Here is a 16,985-nt window from a genome sequence, read left to right as displayed (position 1 = left end):
CCTGGCGCCCATCTCAAGATCATCTTAGTATTGATCTAACTATCTTAGGTTACTACAGGCAAGCAAACGTGCCAACCTCCTCTCTGAGCACTACTCTCATTCTCTTGAGCTAAGCCTATTCCGTTGTAGTACTTCAAGTAAATTTTATATTTTCTTTTGTATTGGTTACATTTCCTTTATTTAACCTTATTAAAATAATAATTAATTAATTTTAAATTTTATTCAACCGTAAATCTTACAAATTCCTAATATTGGCTTCACCATCTCTGGCTTTTCCCTTTTAATGTGCAACAAATAGCTATCCTTTTTTTTAATCGGTAACACTACGAGGAGGGTTTTAGGGGGAAGTCCGGGGGTAAAAATGGTAAACTTTCTTGTATATTTTTTGGGGTCCCAAAATTAATATTCTCTGCAAAATTCAGCTTGTTCGTATTATTTTTAGGGGTCAACTCTCTGACGACTGGACTTTAAATTATTTTCTAAACAAACCCAATTTAACCAAGGCAATGTCTTAAAAACAGAAACCAATTTAACAAGAGTTATTCTAGAGTAGATTGTGCTTTCTTGTATAAAAATACCTGGTAATTTTTAAGAACAATTTTAGTGAACTCGTTTATTTTTAAACTTTCTCCCGATACGATGTCATTATCAAAGAACTATTAATGGCTCTGCTTAAAAAATTTAATGTTTTCTCGTGGTTCTAATAATAATAATAATAAATCCCTTCAGAACAACTTTTCCAGTCTAAGCACAAATTTATACATTAATTTGTCACTTATAGCGACAGAATGTGACGATACAAACAATTTTTTATAAGCATATGAATAATGCATAATTATTCTACTTTGTATTCATATACGAATGCGTTATATAACGACATCATTTCGTCAAAAGATTTACATGACTATCAAAACTGGAAGTGATGCAACAACATAATTATTAACCAATATTGAACACGGAACTTGTTTATATAAATAAATAAAAATTGTCTGATTATATAATAGTGAAAACTCTTTTGTGTGGTTCTGCGAGTTTGTTTAAATTTTTATGTTAAATGTTTTTTTTTTTATTATAGTTTAATATGCTTCATAATTACTTGTTATGGTGTGCGAGATGTTATAATTGAGGGGCTCAGAAGTACAACGAACTAAGAGCAAAATTACAGTTTTGAGATATCTAGTTACACTTTATTTGTTGTTAAATTACAATTATATATGCAGGAAGCTTACAAAGTGGACAAACTATTGTAATATAAGTTTTTATAAGGAGCTTAAAGATCCTATATCTATAAATAATTATTTTACATCTGTATTTAGCCCTGTAAATTGTTGTCCTGAGACAACCCAATGGTATCAGTCAAATATTTTCAACCCAGATATTATTTTCTCGTTTAAAATGGTCACTATTGATGAAATTAAATCACTTATATTAGTGTTAAAATCGGAAGCTGTTTGATGTGATAATATTTCTGCAAAGATGCTACAACTCTCCCTTTCTATTACTGCTCCTTATATTACGCACATTATAAATTGTTGTTTGGAGGTAGGTTATTTTCCGGATACTTGGAAATACGCTTTGGTAAAAGCACTGCCCAAATCAAATAAACCTGAATCATTTAATGATCTTCGCCCAATAAGCATCCTGCCGGGACTGTCAAAAATTTTAGAAAAGGTTATCTATAAACAGATATACGATTATATTTTTAGAAATAATGTAGTTACGTGTATACAATCAGGCTTTAGAAAAGAGTTTAGTACAACGACCCTGCTTCTTGACTTAACCGATAATATACTTCGATCATTTGATGAAGGAAAAGCAACCTCAGTCATCTTGCTTGATTTTTCTAAAGCCTTCGACACTATTGATCACGCTCTTCTGTGTGCTAAATTGAAATATTTTGAATTTGATGATACCTCCTTACAGTTTTTCAAATTTTAATCGTTATCAAAAGGTCATAATCGATAATAGTTCATCAGAATTTGCATCTGTCAGTTCAGGGGTGCCTCAAGGTTCGGTTCTTGGTCCTCTTCTTTTTTCAATATATATTTCCGACCTGTATAAATCTTTAAATAATCTGAAATTGCACTCTTTTGCAGATGACACACAACTATATTTCTCTTTTGAACCTAACTCTGTAAATCAAGCGTCACAAAAAATAAATCAGGATTTGGAATCTATTTGTACTTATTCCACTAGACATAATCTTAAACTTAATGCTAAAAAATGTAATTCTTTGTTATATTGTTCAAAAAATTATAAAGCCACTGTTCAGGATAACTTAAAACTAATTATAAAAAATGAACCTCTAAAAAATGTTAATAGTTGCAGAAACTTAGGAGTCATATATGACTGTACGCTACGTTTTCAAGAGCATGTCACCCTTTTAGTAAAAAAGTGCTATTTAGTTATGCGTCAACTGTATAGAAGTAAAGGCATTTTAAACTTTAAATTGCGTAAGTTACTTTGTGAAACTATGGTTATGTCAATTCTTAATTATGGGCTCTTGGTATTTTACTCTTGCTTAGATCAAGTTACGAAATTGAGGTTGCAAAAAATTCAAAATAATTGTTGCAGATTTGTTTTTGGCATAAGAAAATATGATCGTGTATCATGCAAAATTAAAGAACTTCAATGGTTAACAATAGATAATTTATACAAATATCACCTCGTCTCATTGATATATCGAATTATTTCGTCGTCAAATCCTATTTATTTAAGGAACAAATTAGTATTTCGTGAAGACGCTCATAATCTGGATCTGAGATATCCTCATAGTCTTATGCTGCCAAGATATAGACTAGCTATTTTTCAGCGATCGTTTACTTACGATGCTGTTTTAGTGTTTAATAGTTTAACAAAAAATTTAAGATGTAAATCTCTTGATTTCATGAAGCGGCATTATAAGAAATTTTTACTACAATCGCAGTAACGTTGTTATTATTATTTAGTATATTGTTGTCGTAATTGTTACCATTAGAATTTTTAGAATTTTTTTTTGTTTTTATTTATCATTAATATCATTTATCACATAACATCACAAATTATTTTCTTTATCTTATTTTTCTAGTAGCCACATGACTATTTCTACCATTTCAATATTATATTATTATTTATGTCAATTTATAAATCTTTTTTTTTTCATGTTCTACTTATTTCAAACTGACTTTGTAAACTTGAGGTTAAGTGGAGTAGCTCTAGCTAGACTTCGCCTCATGTATCTCTTGTTTGTAAATTTTTACAGACTAAATAAAGGCAATTTATTATTATTATTATTTACGTTGTAATTGGTTACAAACTTTATTGAAACCTCGAAAGCTCGATAATTAGGCTAAAAATTACACCAGTACAATTTTTATACACCTAATAATAAGAAAAATTGCTGGCAAATATATTAGTCTCATACAATACGTAGCATGGGTCAAGAGCCACTTAAAGTACAGCGAGAACTGACAAACCTATTTGAAATTAGTGTGGTAGTGAGACAGCACTATCAACCATGTAGTTCAACCTAGATCTCGAAGCGACCATCCGAAAGTCCAATGTAACTGGCCATATAAACATTTCTACACTTCTCTCAGTTCTAGCACTTCTCAAATAATCCATTTCAACTACCAACAATTTTCTCTTCAGGTCTGCATTAATTGTCCATACTTTAGAGTCATGACAAAGAACTGATTCAACCATGGTTTGCACTATTCTTTTTTTGTTCCTTTTGGAAATGTTGCAATCCCACCATAAGGAGTTCAGACATCCTACAATTTTACGTCCGTGATTAATTCGGTGTTTAATTTCGGTTTCTCCCAAGCCGTTCTTATCAATGAGTGCACCTAAATATTTAAATTTTTCCACTTGTTTGATTTCCACGTCCTCGTCTATCAACACTTCAAACCTTGCATCTGAATTGGTAACTAAATATTCTGTTTTCTTTATGCTGACTTGTAACCCCCATTTTACATATTCTCTGTATAGACTATTTATCATAAATTCTACATCATAAGAATCTTGAGTTAGCACGACTTGGTCATCCGCAAAGTTCAGGGAGAACAGTACGTCATTTCCTATGGGGATTCCCATTCCCTGGCAGTGGTTTTTCTAATTTTGGAGGGCTGCCTCAATATATAAATTAAACAGTAAGGGTGACATACTGCATCCTTGTCTTAGTCCTTTAGTTACTTTTATTGGCTCTGATAGTCTATATCCGATTTTTAGGTAAGTAGTGTTATCCCTGTATACTTCTGTGCCATATAAACATCAAGTTAGCATAAATTACTGCATTTGCAAATGTTGTAGTTGTGATTCGCAGGAAAAATCAATGCTTTCATAAAGTTTTAGGAGTTTTGATCATGGAATTAAATCAATGGAACAAAAACCAAATATATGACAGTTATAAAAACACAAGAAAGTAAAATAAATCTTAATGTAAATGTGTCTATACCTTCACGTACTTGGGTACAGAAATCAGTGAAACTAATTCCTTAAGTACCGAAATGAATTGAAGTTTTGCAAGTGAAAACCTTGCATACTATGCAATATGAAACAAAAGATTAATAATATCCAAATTATTAGATAGAAAAAACAAAATGAGCATTCACACAAATGGGTTATGACAAAAAAGTTGAAGAATAACTCAGGTTATTTTGTGGTTTGGTCTAGTACAAGATGACGATCCAATATTGGGAATAAGACAAAACAACGAAACTGCTGAATGGAAAAAAGGACATGTAGACTACAAGTCCATGGGAGATTTTTAATGAGTCATTTGATACAAGAAGAAGATACGATTGAAAAAATAGTAAGAGATGGAAAACCAAACGGAAGAAATCTCTCAGGAAGACAACCAAAGACATGACAAGTCAGCTGATTCTCGAAATCACAAATAAGACTAAATGAATCGCTTATTTATGAAAGAATATAAGTCACTACTTTATGTAATTTGAGATTATGACGAAAATTTGTTTTCAATACTTATATCTAACGTTTAGTCATAAAAGAATACAAGTCTTCAGTACTGTTGATAGGTAGGCAGCCAACAGAATACTTAATCTATTTATGAAACGGTATAAGTCAGTAATAATAACGTTACGGAGGAAGTGAAGAGGAGAATATTTATTGCAAATAAATGTTTCCATGGCTTAATTAGGCAACTAAGATCAGATAACGTCGCAAAAAAAACAAAATGCCAAATATATAAAACCCTAATAAGACCGGTACTCACATACGGCTCAGAAACCTGGACACTCACTAAAAGAGAGGAAACGTTGTTAGCCACCTTCGAAAGAAAAATCTTGCGACACATACATAAGGGCACAAAAGAAAACGGAATATGTCGAAGAAGATACAACTCTGAACTATACAAAATATTCCAGGATCCGGATATTATAACATTCATTAAAATAGGACGGCTGCGTTGGATAGGACATGTAGAAAGAATGGAAGAAGGCGAAATACCAAACAAAATATTCAAACAGATGCCAGTAGGAAAAAGAACAAGAGGAAGACCGAAGCTGAGATACTTAGAACAAATAAAAAATGATATAACAACCTTAAAAATAAAAAACTGGAAAAAAAGCACGAAACAGATCAGAATGGAGAAGAATCCTGGAACAGGCCAAGACCCAAAAAGGGTTGTCGAGCCAATGATGATGATGATAAGTCAGTGACTTATATCGTTTCATAAATTTGCCACTGATCTTTGACTGGCGCTAGTAGTGTCATGAACACAGCGATTTTGCTTATAATCTAATTTTATTATAAAACTATCAATAAAATTTTGTAATTTTTCCTTTCTAAAGATTTGGGCTGAATTTTAGCAACGCATTTTGTAAAAAAATATTTATTTGAAAGTACTTTAAAAAACACTTTTTGAAACCTAATATCTAACTTTATTAATAAATAAATTAATACATTTATTAATGGTGCGCTAATATCTTGGAACATTATAATAAATAGGATCGTAACATACATATTACGGTTAAAAAATTGATAATTCATTTTAAAACTGAAGTAACTTTATTTATTGTTTATGTACAACTAAAACATTTGGTTAATGAGCGTATCGTCTTATGCCAAATGATATTATCAAATAAAAATTGTTATTTAGATATACGAACTATAATTTAGCAAGTTTAAATTAGAAAGATCTGATAGAAATTTATATTATGACTTTCATATTCATTTTATATACTTACACAAAGCTAAATGTCCAAAACGCGTGTTAGTTAGTGATATATACAAATTATTGTGGGCAAAAGCATGCAAAAAATACTAGCAAACAATTTACTATTGTGGGTTGATGATCATCATTAATATTAATAATGTTCAAAGGCGAAACACGTTTTAGAAATTATAGTACAAGAATTATAGTTCGTGTTTGCGTATTAAAATCCAATCAAAATATACGTTGTATGGCGCTATCGGGCCGAAAGTAAAGAAGATACGACATAGTGCTCTATTGGCACGGTGCTCTATGATTTTTTCTATATTATTGCATTCTATTGACAAGATAGTATTACATGAAAAGATCAATAGATACTGACTTTCAGGCTCCGCTCCGGGTTAATCCGCGCCGAGCTTCGCCGAACTGATCACTAATCAGTAGTAGTGCAGGGATTAGTGACCAGTGTAGTAGTATCTGTGGGCTTGGGAGACGGACTTCGGAAGCCCTAAAGTAGACATCAGAGAAGATATCGAAAGATCGTCGCAGTAATAATCGACGCAGTTCAACCCGGAAGTCTGGCGAGTTTAATATTAATTTTTGTAATACTATTAATTTTAGCTTTAGGCTTAATATTATATACAGACTCCTCTCAAAAATTAACAAACCACCTTAAGTGAAGTGTAAGTTTCAAGCTATTTTTCTTTTGAACCGTTGATTGGTAGCCAGTTTATTATTAAACCATTTTTGTAACCGATTCTGCTAATACGCTACTCGCACAGCGTTTTCCGTTCTCCCAAAAACATTGATGTCATCAGCTTAGGCAAGGATTTGCACTGATGTGTTATACAGGGTGAGTCATGAGGAACTTTACATACTTCTACCATATGTAGAGTCTCTCAGGGAGCATATCATGTGGCCACTAAAAAATGCCAACTCCTCTTCTTTATTAATTAACAGGGTGATTTGTGTAATTGACCATTTATTTCATTTTACTGTAGTGTTTATACGGCTTATTTGATTTTTTTAATTTTTGCATGATACAGTACACTACTATCAAGCATTCGACTGGTATTAGATAAACTAAAAAATTTCAGGACTGGCTTTGGAAAAACTAATTTAGGGATTCGTATTAAATATTACACCCTGTATAAATTTTTTTTAAAATGCAATAAGTGATTTTCAAACTACATAAATAGCCAATGAAAACGACATATGCGACAATGTTGTCGCACTTTTATTAAATTTTTAGTGAACGATCAAATCTTACCAAAAATAGAACAACCATAATGAAGTATCAAATTATAAGGTATTAATTTAAACAAATGTTATAAATTTCAAACATTTTAATTAAAATGAGTTCCTACAACATAATCTAATACGTAGAAAATTAACATCTTTACTGTCACTTTGTATTATCTCTACGATAGAATCAATTGTTTTTCAATTTTAAATTTTTACTCATAGATCGTATTGGGGCATTATTTTCGATAAATAATAAATTAAATTGATTAAAAAGTCAAACCTCTTGTATGTGTTAGTTTTTGTTGATTGTAAATGATTAAAATTTTATGTCAGATAATAATACATTGCATCAACTGTACTAAATAAAAATAAATCTAAAAAAGTTTAAAATGAAGGTTGGCGTTGACCGTTTGACGTTTCTTGATATTTTATACCCATTGTCATTATTGTCATCATCAATTGTTATTTATGTGTACAAGAATACATATTTCTTCTGTGATATCTACGTTAAGTACATTGTGTTAGTTTTGGTAGAGATTTTGTTACTTTCGTTCAAAATGCCACATCAGTTTTCGACCACAGAATATGCAGACATAATATTTGTTTATGGATTCTGTAATGGGAATGGTAGGGCTGCTAGTAGAGAATATCGCAGGCGATTTCCTAATCGTCGAACTCCCAGTCATCCAACATTTGGGTCAGTTTTTAATTATTTGCGAGAAAATGGCACTTTTCCTAGTGGAACAACAGAGCGACATGTAGATGAAGCGCAGGAAGATGACATTATGGACGCCGTTACTATGAACCCTACAATAAGCACTAGCCAAGTAAGTCGAGAACTCAATGTTACTCAATCAAAAGTAAGTAGAGTCTTACAAAAAAATAATCTATACCCATATCACATTCAAATGGTTTAGCGACTACATGCTGGAGATGAGATCGATAGGTTGGAATTTTGTAGATGGATTAACAATAATCGACCAACGCTATACAGGACACTATTTACAGATGAAGCCCAATTTACCACAGACGGGATAAACAATTCACGAAATTCACATGTGTGGGCAGAAGAAAATCCCCATGCTATTCGAGAACGTCGTTCTCAGTTAAGGTTTTCGGTTAACGTGTGGATTGGTGTCATAAATAACCAATTAGTAGGTCCTCACTTTTTTGATGGTCCTTTAACAGGGCAGGTCTACTTGAACTTTCTACAAAATATTTTGCCGAATTTGCTTGCCAACGCGAACGTTGCTATCCGAGGGATGTATTTTCAGCAAGATGGGGCACCCCCACACTTTTTACTGGCAGTGAGACAACATCGCAATAATGTTTATGGCAACAGGTGGATAGGACGTGCAGGTCCTATTTCGTGGCCTTCAAGATCCCCTGATTTCAATCCCGTTGATTACCATATTTGGGGACGATTGAAGCAACTAGTTTACGCAGTGAATATTAATAACCGACAACAATTAATTGATAGAATTATACATTGTTGTAATACTATTAGAAACGATCCCCAGAGTATCCGTAATTCAATACGTCAATTAACAATTCGGCAACAAAAATGTGTACAGGCTGCAGGGTTCCATTTCGAAAATCTATTTTGAATTATTTTTATTTTGTTACCATTATTGTATCTTTTCCAGTTCTAATTTATGGGTTTATCATAACTATGTACATATTTTTAGTTTTTTTTTAATTGTTCTTCGTTATTGTTAGTAGTTACTGTTTTTTGTTGTGCAGTGACTCAGTTTATCATTTCAATTAAAATGTTTGAAATTTATAACATTTGTTTAAATTAATTACCTTATAATTTGATACTTCATTATGGTTGTTCTATTTTTGGTAAGATTTGATCGTTCACTAAAAATTTAATAAAAGTGCGACAACATTGTCGCATATGTCATTTTCATTGGCTATTTATGTAGTTTGAAAATCACTTATTGCATTTTAAAAAAAATATATACAGGGTGTAATATTTAATACGAATCCCTAAATTAATTTTTCCAAAGCCAGTCCTGAAATTTTTTAGTTTAGCTAATACCAGTCGAATGCTTGATAGTAGTGTACTGTATCATGCAAAAATTAAAAAAATCAAATGAGCCGTATAAACACTACAGTAAAATGAAATAAATGGTCAATTACACAAATCACCCTGTTAATTAATAAAGAAGAGGTGTTGACATTTTTTAGTGGCCACATGATATGCTCTCTGAGGGACTCTACATATGGTAGAAGTATGTAAAGTTCCTCATGACTCACCCTGTATATTTAACCGGTGGTTGTGATTTGCGACATACTTATTACTTTTTTCAGAGCCAAATTGAACAGTATACAGGCGGGAGGGTCTCCCTGACGCAGCCCGTTATTTGTTTTAAAAGGTTCAGACAGTTCCCCCTGGATTCGTACTTTGAATTTAACTTTTTCAAGAGTTAGTTTTGTTAAATTTACCCATTGATTTGGTACTCCCAGCTCTTTCATTGCTTTAAACATTTCTCTTCTATTTACAGAGCCATAAGCATGTAGTCTATAAATATGTGATGAACATCTATGCCATATTCCACTGTTTTTTTCTAAAATTTGTCTCAGAGTTGCAATCTGATGCATTGTCGATTTACCACTTCTGACACCAGCCTGGTATTTTCCTACTATTCGTTCTACATAATATGTTACCATACGATGGCATAGTATATTTTCAAATATTTTATACGCTGCATTTAGATGTGTAATTCCTCTGTGGTTAGAGCATTCAAAGTGCCATTATGGTATTATGGCTATCTTCTTTATATAGTTCAGCTGGGAGATTACCTTTTCGGAATGATTCGTTTCTGGTTAGTTTTTTAATTGTGTCTTTAAATTGAGCAATCGTTTTTGGTCCCTTTTCCATCTCATTTTGTTCCGCTTACCTCATCTCTTTCGTCTTCCAGGTTTTCTTCTTCCTCTATATTAAGTATCCCGTTAAAGTATTCCACCCATCTATTCAATACATCTTCCTTTGTTTTTAATAGGTCTGCTATAAATCACAAATGGATCGAACACAAAAATACAGAAAGAGCCAACCAGATCTAACGAAAACAAGATATAAAATATATAGAATTGAAGAATTATTTGTCAGATTACACCTAATTACAGCATCTTTAGGGAGTAACAAAAATGTTTAAAACTAATATACTATGTAGACCAATTTGCAGTAGTTGCAAAATGTTGGCCTAGTAACGGGTTCTTCTTTACCTCCAGTATGATTAGATATATTCACGGAAGAATTTGAAATATACAAAAAACATTTAAAATTCACAGTATCGTGGAGGTATTTTGATGATGTGTTGTTCCCTATACAGCATGACCGATTGCAATCAATGGAAAAATACTTGATGAGCATTAACTACGAAGAGGAATCGATAAAAATCACCACTGAAAATGAAAATAACAGCTCACCATCACTTCTTTTTTTTAAGTCATTTTTACTTCTTATTTGTAGACAGAATATGATAAGGTGTTGATACAGTATACTCCCTCTATAACGAACACGGTTATTACGAGGTTTCGCTTATAACGAGATACATTAGATGTCCCGTGAAATTTCTATTGAACTATAACCGTCTATAGCGAGGCAAATTTGGTTATAACGAGAGAAAATAAGATCCAAAATCGTGTTTTTTATGTTTTTGGTCCGGTCGTGGCCATAAATAAATACCTTTTCAAACAGCCCCTCAATAAACTTAACTGCAGCCCGCAATAAACTTCTTTACAATAAATAAATACAACTGTTTCACATCTTTAGAAAATAGATGATAGAATGATACTGGACCATTTAAAGCAGTTAAAAATGACAGAGTTCTTAAAATTGCAGAAGCAATAGTTTATGTTATCCTTGAAAATACGCTTTATACATTATGTAGTTGGAAAAAAATATAAGTACAGATTTTTTGTTTTAACGTATATCATTGATAATAAAAGTAAACAACTCTTTTATGTTTTAATATATGTCATTGACAATAAAAGTAAATAACTTTTTTTCAAAAACGCCATTCAAACAATATTTATTAGCATCTTATATTGCTCCGAATGGCTTCACTATAGGATGTTAATGGTTTAGAAAACTACAGATTCATATGTATGCACAGTATTATTATTGTCTGATATAACGAGATCGGCTTATAACGAGGTAATTAGTCTGTCATTTCAGTTCTCGTTATAGAGGGAGTCTACTGTAATATCCAAAAAAGTCGTTCAGTTTTTTAAAAACAGTTATAACTACTACTCTAATGATTGCTTTTCAACAAAACAATTTAAATTAATGGTCAAATTACTCGTTCATTACTAATTATTGCTAAACTAACAAAAATACAACTACTTTTTGCAAAGCCATACTACGTTCTAACTGCGATTCAAAAGTTTTAATACAAAAAATAACTAATTAACCCCGTTATATTAAAATATAAAAGAAAATGTGTTAATTGTTTATTACTTCGAATACAGGGTTCGATTTTTTTCATCAAATCAAAGTTTTCTTTGCGTTTGTAAAAATGAAAACAATTATCTGCAATAAAGATCTCAGATTAGAACTGAGATTAAAACCGCCTACTACCCCGTGTAGGCTTGTTGACCGGCAAAAATAGTTGTACCCGACGGTCGGGCCGACCGATCTGGTTGTACAACCGGGACATCCCGACAGCCGACTTCTGCATTACCCAACTTATCGAGTCGAGATGTGACAACTCTTTTTGTGGGTCAACAAGCCTACACACACACACACACACACACACACACACACACACACACACACACACACACACACACACACACACACACACCAACCACGACAGTTGAGTGATCTTGTCGGGACGTGTGTAGGGAGTTGTAGAGCTCTGATATGTTACCGGTTTTCGATACTACAATATGGACTTGAAAGCTAGACACTGAAGCAAGAATGCATAAATAAAAACATAGTCGAGAACATAAATCGGAAATCGAAATTTGTGTTTTCTAAATGTTGCAAAACAAACAGACGACGAATGCACCGAAAATGCACCCTTCGTGAAAACGATTTTCCAATACTCCAAACTAGAGTAAAATGTATAATAAAAATAAAATGACAGTTAAGGTTTGATTTCGTTACAGGGTGCCACTATTCGCTGATATAAAAATTTCTGCCACTTGGCGTCCTCAGAGCAAACTCATGGTAAGCTCTAAAGACGTAAAACCTTTTCCATCGATAAAAATATATATTACAGGATTCAACTTGTAAATACAATACATTTTGGAGACGGCTATCGCCGTATTCCCGTTCTCCTCCGCCAATCCTCCCGGTCCAAGGCGTGCTTCTCCTCCAAACCTCTCGATTCCATCGCTCTTGTAATTCCTTCATTCCATGAGCGTCGAGGTCTACCTCTTTTTCTGTTTCCAGGGGGCTTCCATCTGTGAAGTTTTTGGGGCCAACATTCGTCAGGCATTCTCAATAGGTGTCCAAACCATTTTAAACCTCTTCTTTCTATTCTGTCAATGACCGTTTCTGTAGTATTCATGTTATTTCTTCTAGATTCGTTGGTCTTACTTTCCAGCCTTGATGTTCTAGCACTTCTTCTCAAATAATCCATTTTAACTGCTAACAATCTTCCCTTCAGGTCTGCATTAATTGTCCATACTTCAGAGCCATAACAAAGAACTGATTCAACCATGGTTTGCCCTATTCTTTTTTTGTTCCTTTTGGAAATGTTGCGATCACACCATAAGGATTTCAGACATCCTAAAATTTTACGTCGCTGATTAATTCGGTGTTTAATTTCGGTTTCTCCCAAGCCGTTCTTGTCAATGAGTGCACTAAATATTTCAATTTTTCCACTTGTTTGATTTTCTCGTCCTCGTCTATCAACACTTCAAACCTTGCATCTGAATTGGTAACTAAATATTCTGTTTTCTTTATGCTGACTTGTAACTCCCATTTTACATATTCTCTGTATAGACGCTTTATCATAAATTCTAGATCATAAGAATCTTGAGCTAGGACGACTTTGTCATCCGCAAAGTTCAAGGAGAACAGTACGTCATTTCCTATGGGGATTCCCATTCCCTGGCAGTGGTTTTTCCAGTTTTTGAGGGCTGCCTCAATATATAAATTAAACAGTAAGGGTGACATACTCATCCTTGTCTTAGTCCTTTAGTTACTTTTATTGACTTTGATAGTGATAAAAGTAAATATTTGAAATATTTAGATGTCGCTTTGGCGTCTGTCGCTAAATATTTTAAATATTTACTTTTGTGGAGAGAAAAGGTTTTATTTCGTTAGAGCTTACCATGGGTTCGCCCTGAGAAGGCCAAGAGACAGAATATGCATATCAGCGAATGGTGGTACGCAATCAAATCTTTACTATCTACTTTATTTTTAAAAACATAATCATTTGAAATGTGGTGTTACAGAAGGATGCGTAGAGTAGTGTGGACACAGAAGAAAACGAAGACGGAAGTATTGCGAGAAATGGGGAAAGAATACGAAATAAAAATACAATAAAAATAAGAAAGTTACAATATCTGAACACGTAATGATGGGACAACGATATGAAATGCTAAGATTGATAATACAGGGAAAAATTAGTGTCAGTTAGTGTCATGGCTAAAAAATTTAAGGGACTCGTTTAAATGCAGTTCAATAAAACTCTTAGAAGCAACGGTATATAGAGTGAAGATAGTGATAATGATCTACAACCTCCGATTGGAAAACGGCATTTAAAGATCTTTAGACTCAAAATTCAATAGGAATTTCTCGTAATTGTCGACTTTACGGAGCTACCAAAACCAACATTTGACTTACACAGAGCCATACTAATAATAATAATAATATAAAGTAAAATTAAAACTTTTGAATCGCTTCTACGACAAACTCAGCCTCATACCAATTCATTCTTGGTGCCGGTTGTTCTTTGTCCCCTCTTTCGGCACTCTATCTTCAACTGCTCTTTGTTCAAATACAACAATTCGTCCGAAACTTTTAAGTTTTTCGGATTATTTCCGGTGGATGTTTGTTTCGTGTTCTGTGTGCTAAAGGCAGGACGAACCTTTCGATTTTTTTTAACGGGCATATTAACTTTTTTCGGTCTGTCTTCGGTTAGTTTATCTGGGAAAAATAAGTACTGAGGAATATTAGTAGGAAATGTTAGTTAATTTTGATTATTGCAGTGTTAGTTACTGGTGTTAATAGGAATAAGTGCTTGGAAAGAGGTGATACAAAGTTATAGGCCAAAAATAAAAAAAAAGAGCTGAAACAATCTTATACAGGTTTTTGAAGGTTCTAAGAGGTATATGGGGGATAGCTAATCACAAATCCCCAAGACATGCAGCTGATTTTACCTTGTTTTTTTTTAACATAGATTGAAAAATTCATTTTTTGTCTATAAAATGTTTCTTTTATTAAATCAATAAATAAAATAAAATAATAATAATAATTAAAGAACTTTTTACGATCTACAACTTTTATTTGAACCATTTTTTCTAAAATGTATAAGAAACATTCTATAAGCAAAAAATTATTTTTTCACTTTTTATGATTGTTTAAAAAACAAATCAAAATCAGCTGTACTTCTTCCAGGATTTATCATCAGCTATCAATCATATACCTCTTAGAATCTTCAAAATCCTGTATAAAATTTTTATGTGAAATCGTTGATCTTTTCACAGATCGACTGGTGTTGCTAATTGGTGAAAAAATCTTAAATGTTACATAGTTCAGGTAACAAAGAACAAGCAATTCAATTTATTTTGTTTTTAAATACCAAAATAAGTATAAAACTAAAACTTGTACATTAGAACTTGTAAACTAATGTCCTTCGGCATGTTGTTGTTCTAAACTTAAAATTTGTACGATTTACAATCAATTTAAGGATGAAACAAGAACTATCTCGACATTATTTTCACTTTACTTTCTGAAAAAATACATGTACATAGACTAGGTAAATCTAAGACACTGTTTAATTATTCCACAAACAATTTTTATTTAAGCCAAATACTGAAATATATCATTATTTTACATAATATGTACGTAGCATACACAAATAGTTCTACAATGTGTCTCATGTAGAAGCCAATTGAAAATGAAAAATTAGAATGGAAAACACAACAAAATATTTGTTCTGTACTGTCAATCCCACTTCCAAGGAAGAAATTCGTTCATGACAAGATCTAAAATATGAAAGTATAAAATATGATAGTCTGGAAGAATGTTTATCTTGCCGAAGTATAGAATGCACTAGAAGACTGAGAAAAGACTGTATCTGCATATGGGTACAATAAATAAATAGTAATTGGCTGGTTCTATTAGCCAGACAGTGTTGTCCCCCTTTCGAGCAGGAAGATGTATGTTCATTTGATGTTAATTCTTATAACATCGACCTAGTGTCATACATGTACATGTACAATATTAAAATTAACCATGATGTTCATGTAAGAAAAGGGTTTCTACATCTGTTTACGTAGCTAGTTTTAACTACTTTTAATGTTTTTTCACTGATGATGGTCTGACTGGACCGAAATCAAATGAAGATTTGTAATCCTCTTGGCTAAATTTGAAATTATTAAAATATACCATTATAAACAAGAAGTTTTTACTTCTACAGAAGTTTTTTTAAATTCAAAGACAGTCAACAAATCAAAGATTTTAAGTAATTTATAGTGGAATAATGAAAAAAAAAGAGAGTTAATGAAAGACTAAGTAGCTTAGTTTTTATAAAGAAAATTAGAAGATGCTATAAATAATGACGAATATATCAATGAACAGTTTGCGGTATTAAAGTTAGTTAACACTGAAAAGAGGTAATGAAATTATAACAGCCGAATCAGAGGATGCAAAACATAACGAATGAAAATAATTTTAAGAAGATCTACTTATTATAGTAAAGCATCGAGAATTTAATAGAGAAACACATAAGTAGGGAGAAATATGTTATACTTTCAATGCAACATTCCACTTTATCACTTTAACACGAAACACCCTGTATATACACAAAAAATTTATGTATTTCAGAATTTATGTTAAATATACATCATTTGTGAAGTAATTAATTTGTTCTATTTATTCTTTTACATAAAAACACGTAATGATGTTGAAAAACTATTTATTGCTTTAAATAATTATTGTTTATATTTTTATGAGTATCATTTATAAGGTTATGAGTACCATTTCAACCGTATTTTATATTTTAACGTGTACAAGACGTCTTGTATCATATAAATATTACAAAAACCTTCTTAGCAAAACTATCAGACTTAGAATCAGAAACAAAATAAGAAAAATAAATATTACGATACCTACACATAAGAAACAAGATTAAACTGATATGGTCATGTAAAAAAATCAGTGACAACAGTTCGATAAAGATAACAAAATAGAAGCAAATAAGAAGAAAGAAGAGGAATCAAGTTGTGACAAAAATATCTGTCAGACACGCACTGACTATAACGAGACAGATATATGAAAAAGGTTTAGCGAAGGTTTTGAAAATCATATCTTTATACTATAATATATTTACAACTTGTTTTATGATTGGATTGTATTTAGTTCAAGTTGATTTGTCATATGTCTTTATCTTTTTATTTC

The 16,985-nt window shown here is 32.1% G+C and overlaps 1 protein-coding gene across 2 annotated transcripts in view; it reads right to left on the bottom strand.

Moving 5' to 3' along the window:
* The window catches only part of Tango5 (Transport and Golgi organization 5), a 58,404-nt gene that overhangs the window by 39,095 nt on the left and 2,324 nt on the right, over window positions 1–16,985 (bottom strand). The window contains exon 2 of one of the 2 annotated variants that reach the window (XM_072530707.1): window positions 14,290–14,510. The exons of the other annotated variant lie outside the window; for it this stretch is intronic. Coding sequence (XP_072386808.1) covers window positions 14,290–14,475 — 186 coding nt within the window. The 5' untranslated portion in view covers window positions 14,476–14,510. The remainder of the gene's footprint in view (window positions 1–14,289; window positions 14,511–16,985) is intronic. 2 annotated transcript variants of the gene reach the window in all.

The sequence above is a fragment of the Diabrotica undecimpunctata genome, chromosome 4, assembly GCF_040954645.1.
Source record: "Diabrotica undecimpunctata isolate CICGRU chromosome 4, icDiaUnde3, whole genome shotgun sequence".
Lineage (NCBI taxonomy): Eukaryota > Metazoa > Arthropoda > Insecta > Coleoptera > Chrysomelidae > Diabrotica > Diabrotica undecimpunctata.
The sequence above is the reverse complement of the archived record's forward strand: the minus strand, read 5'-3'. Positions and strand labels throughout refer to the sequence as shown.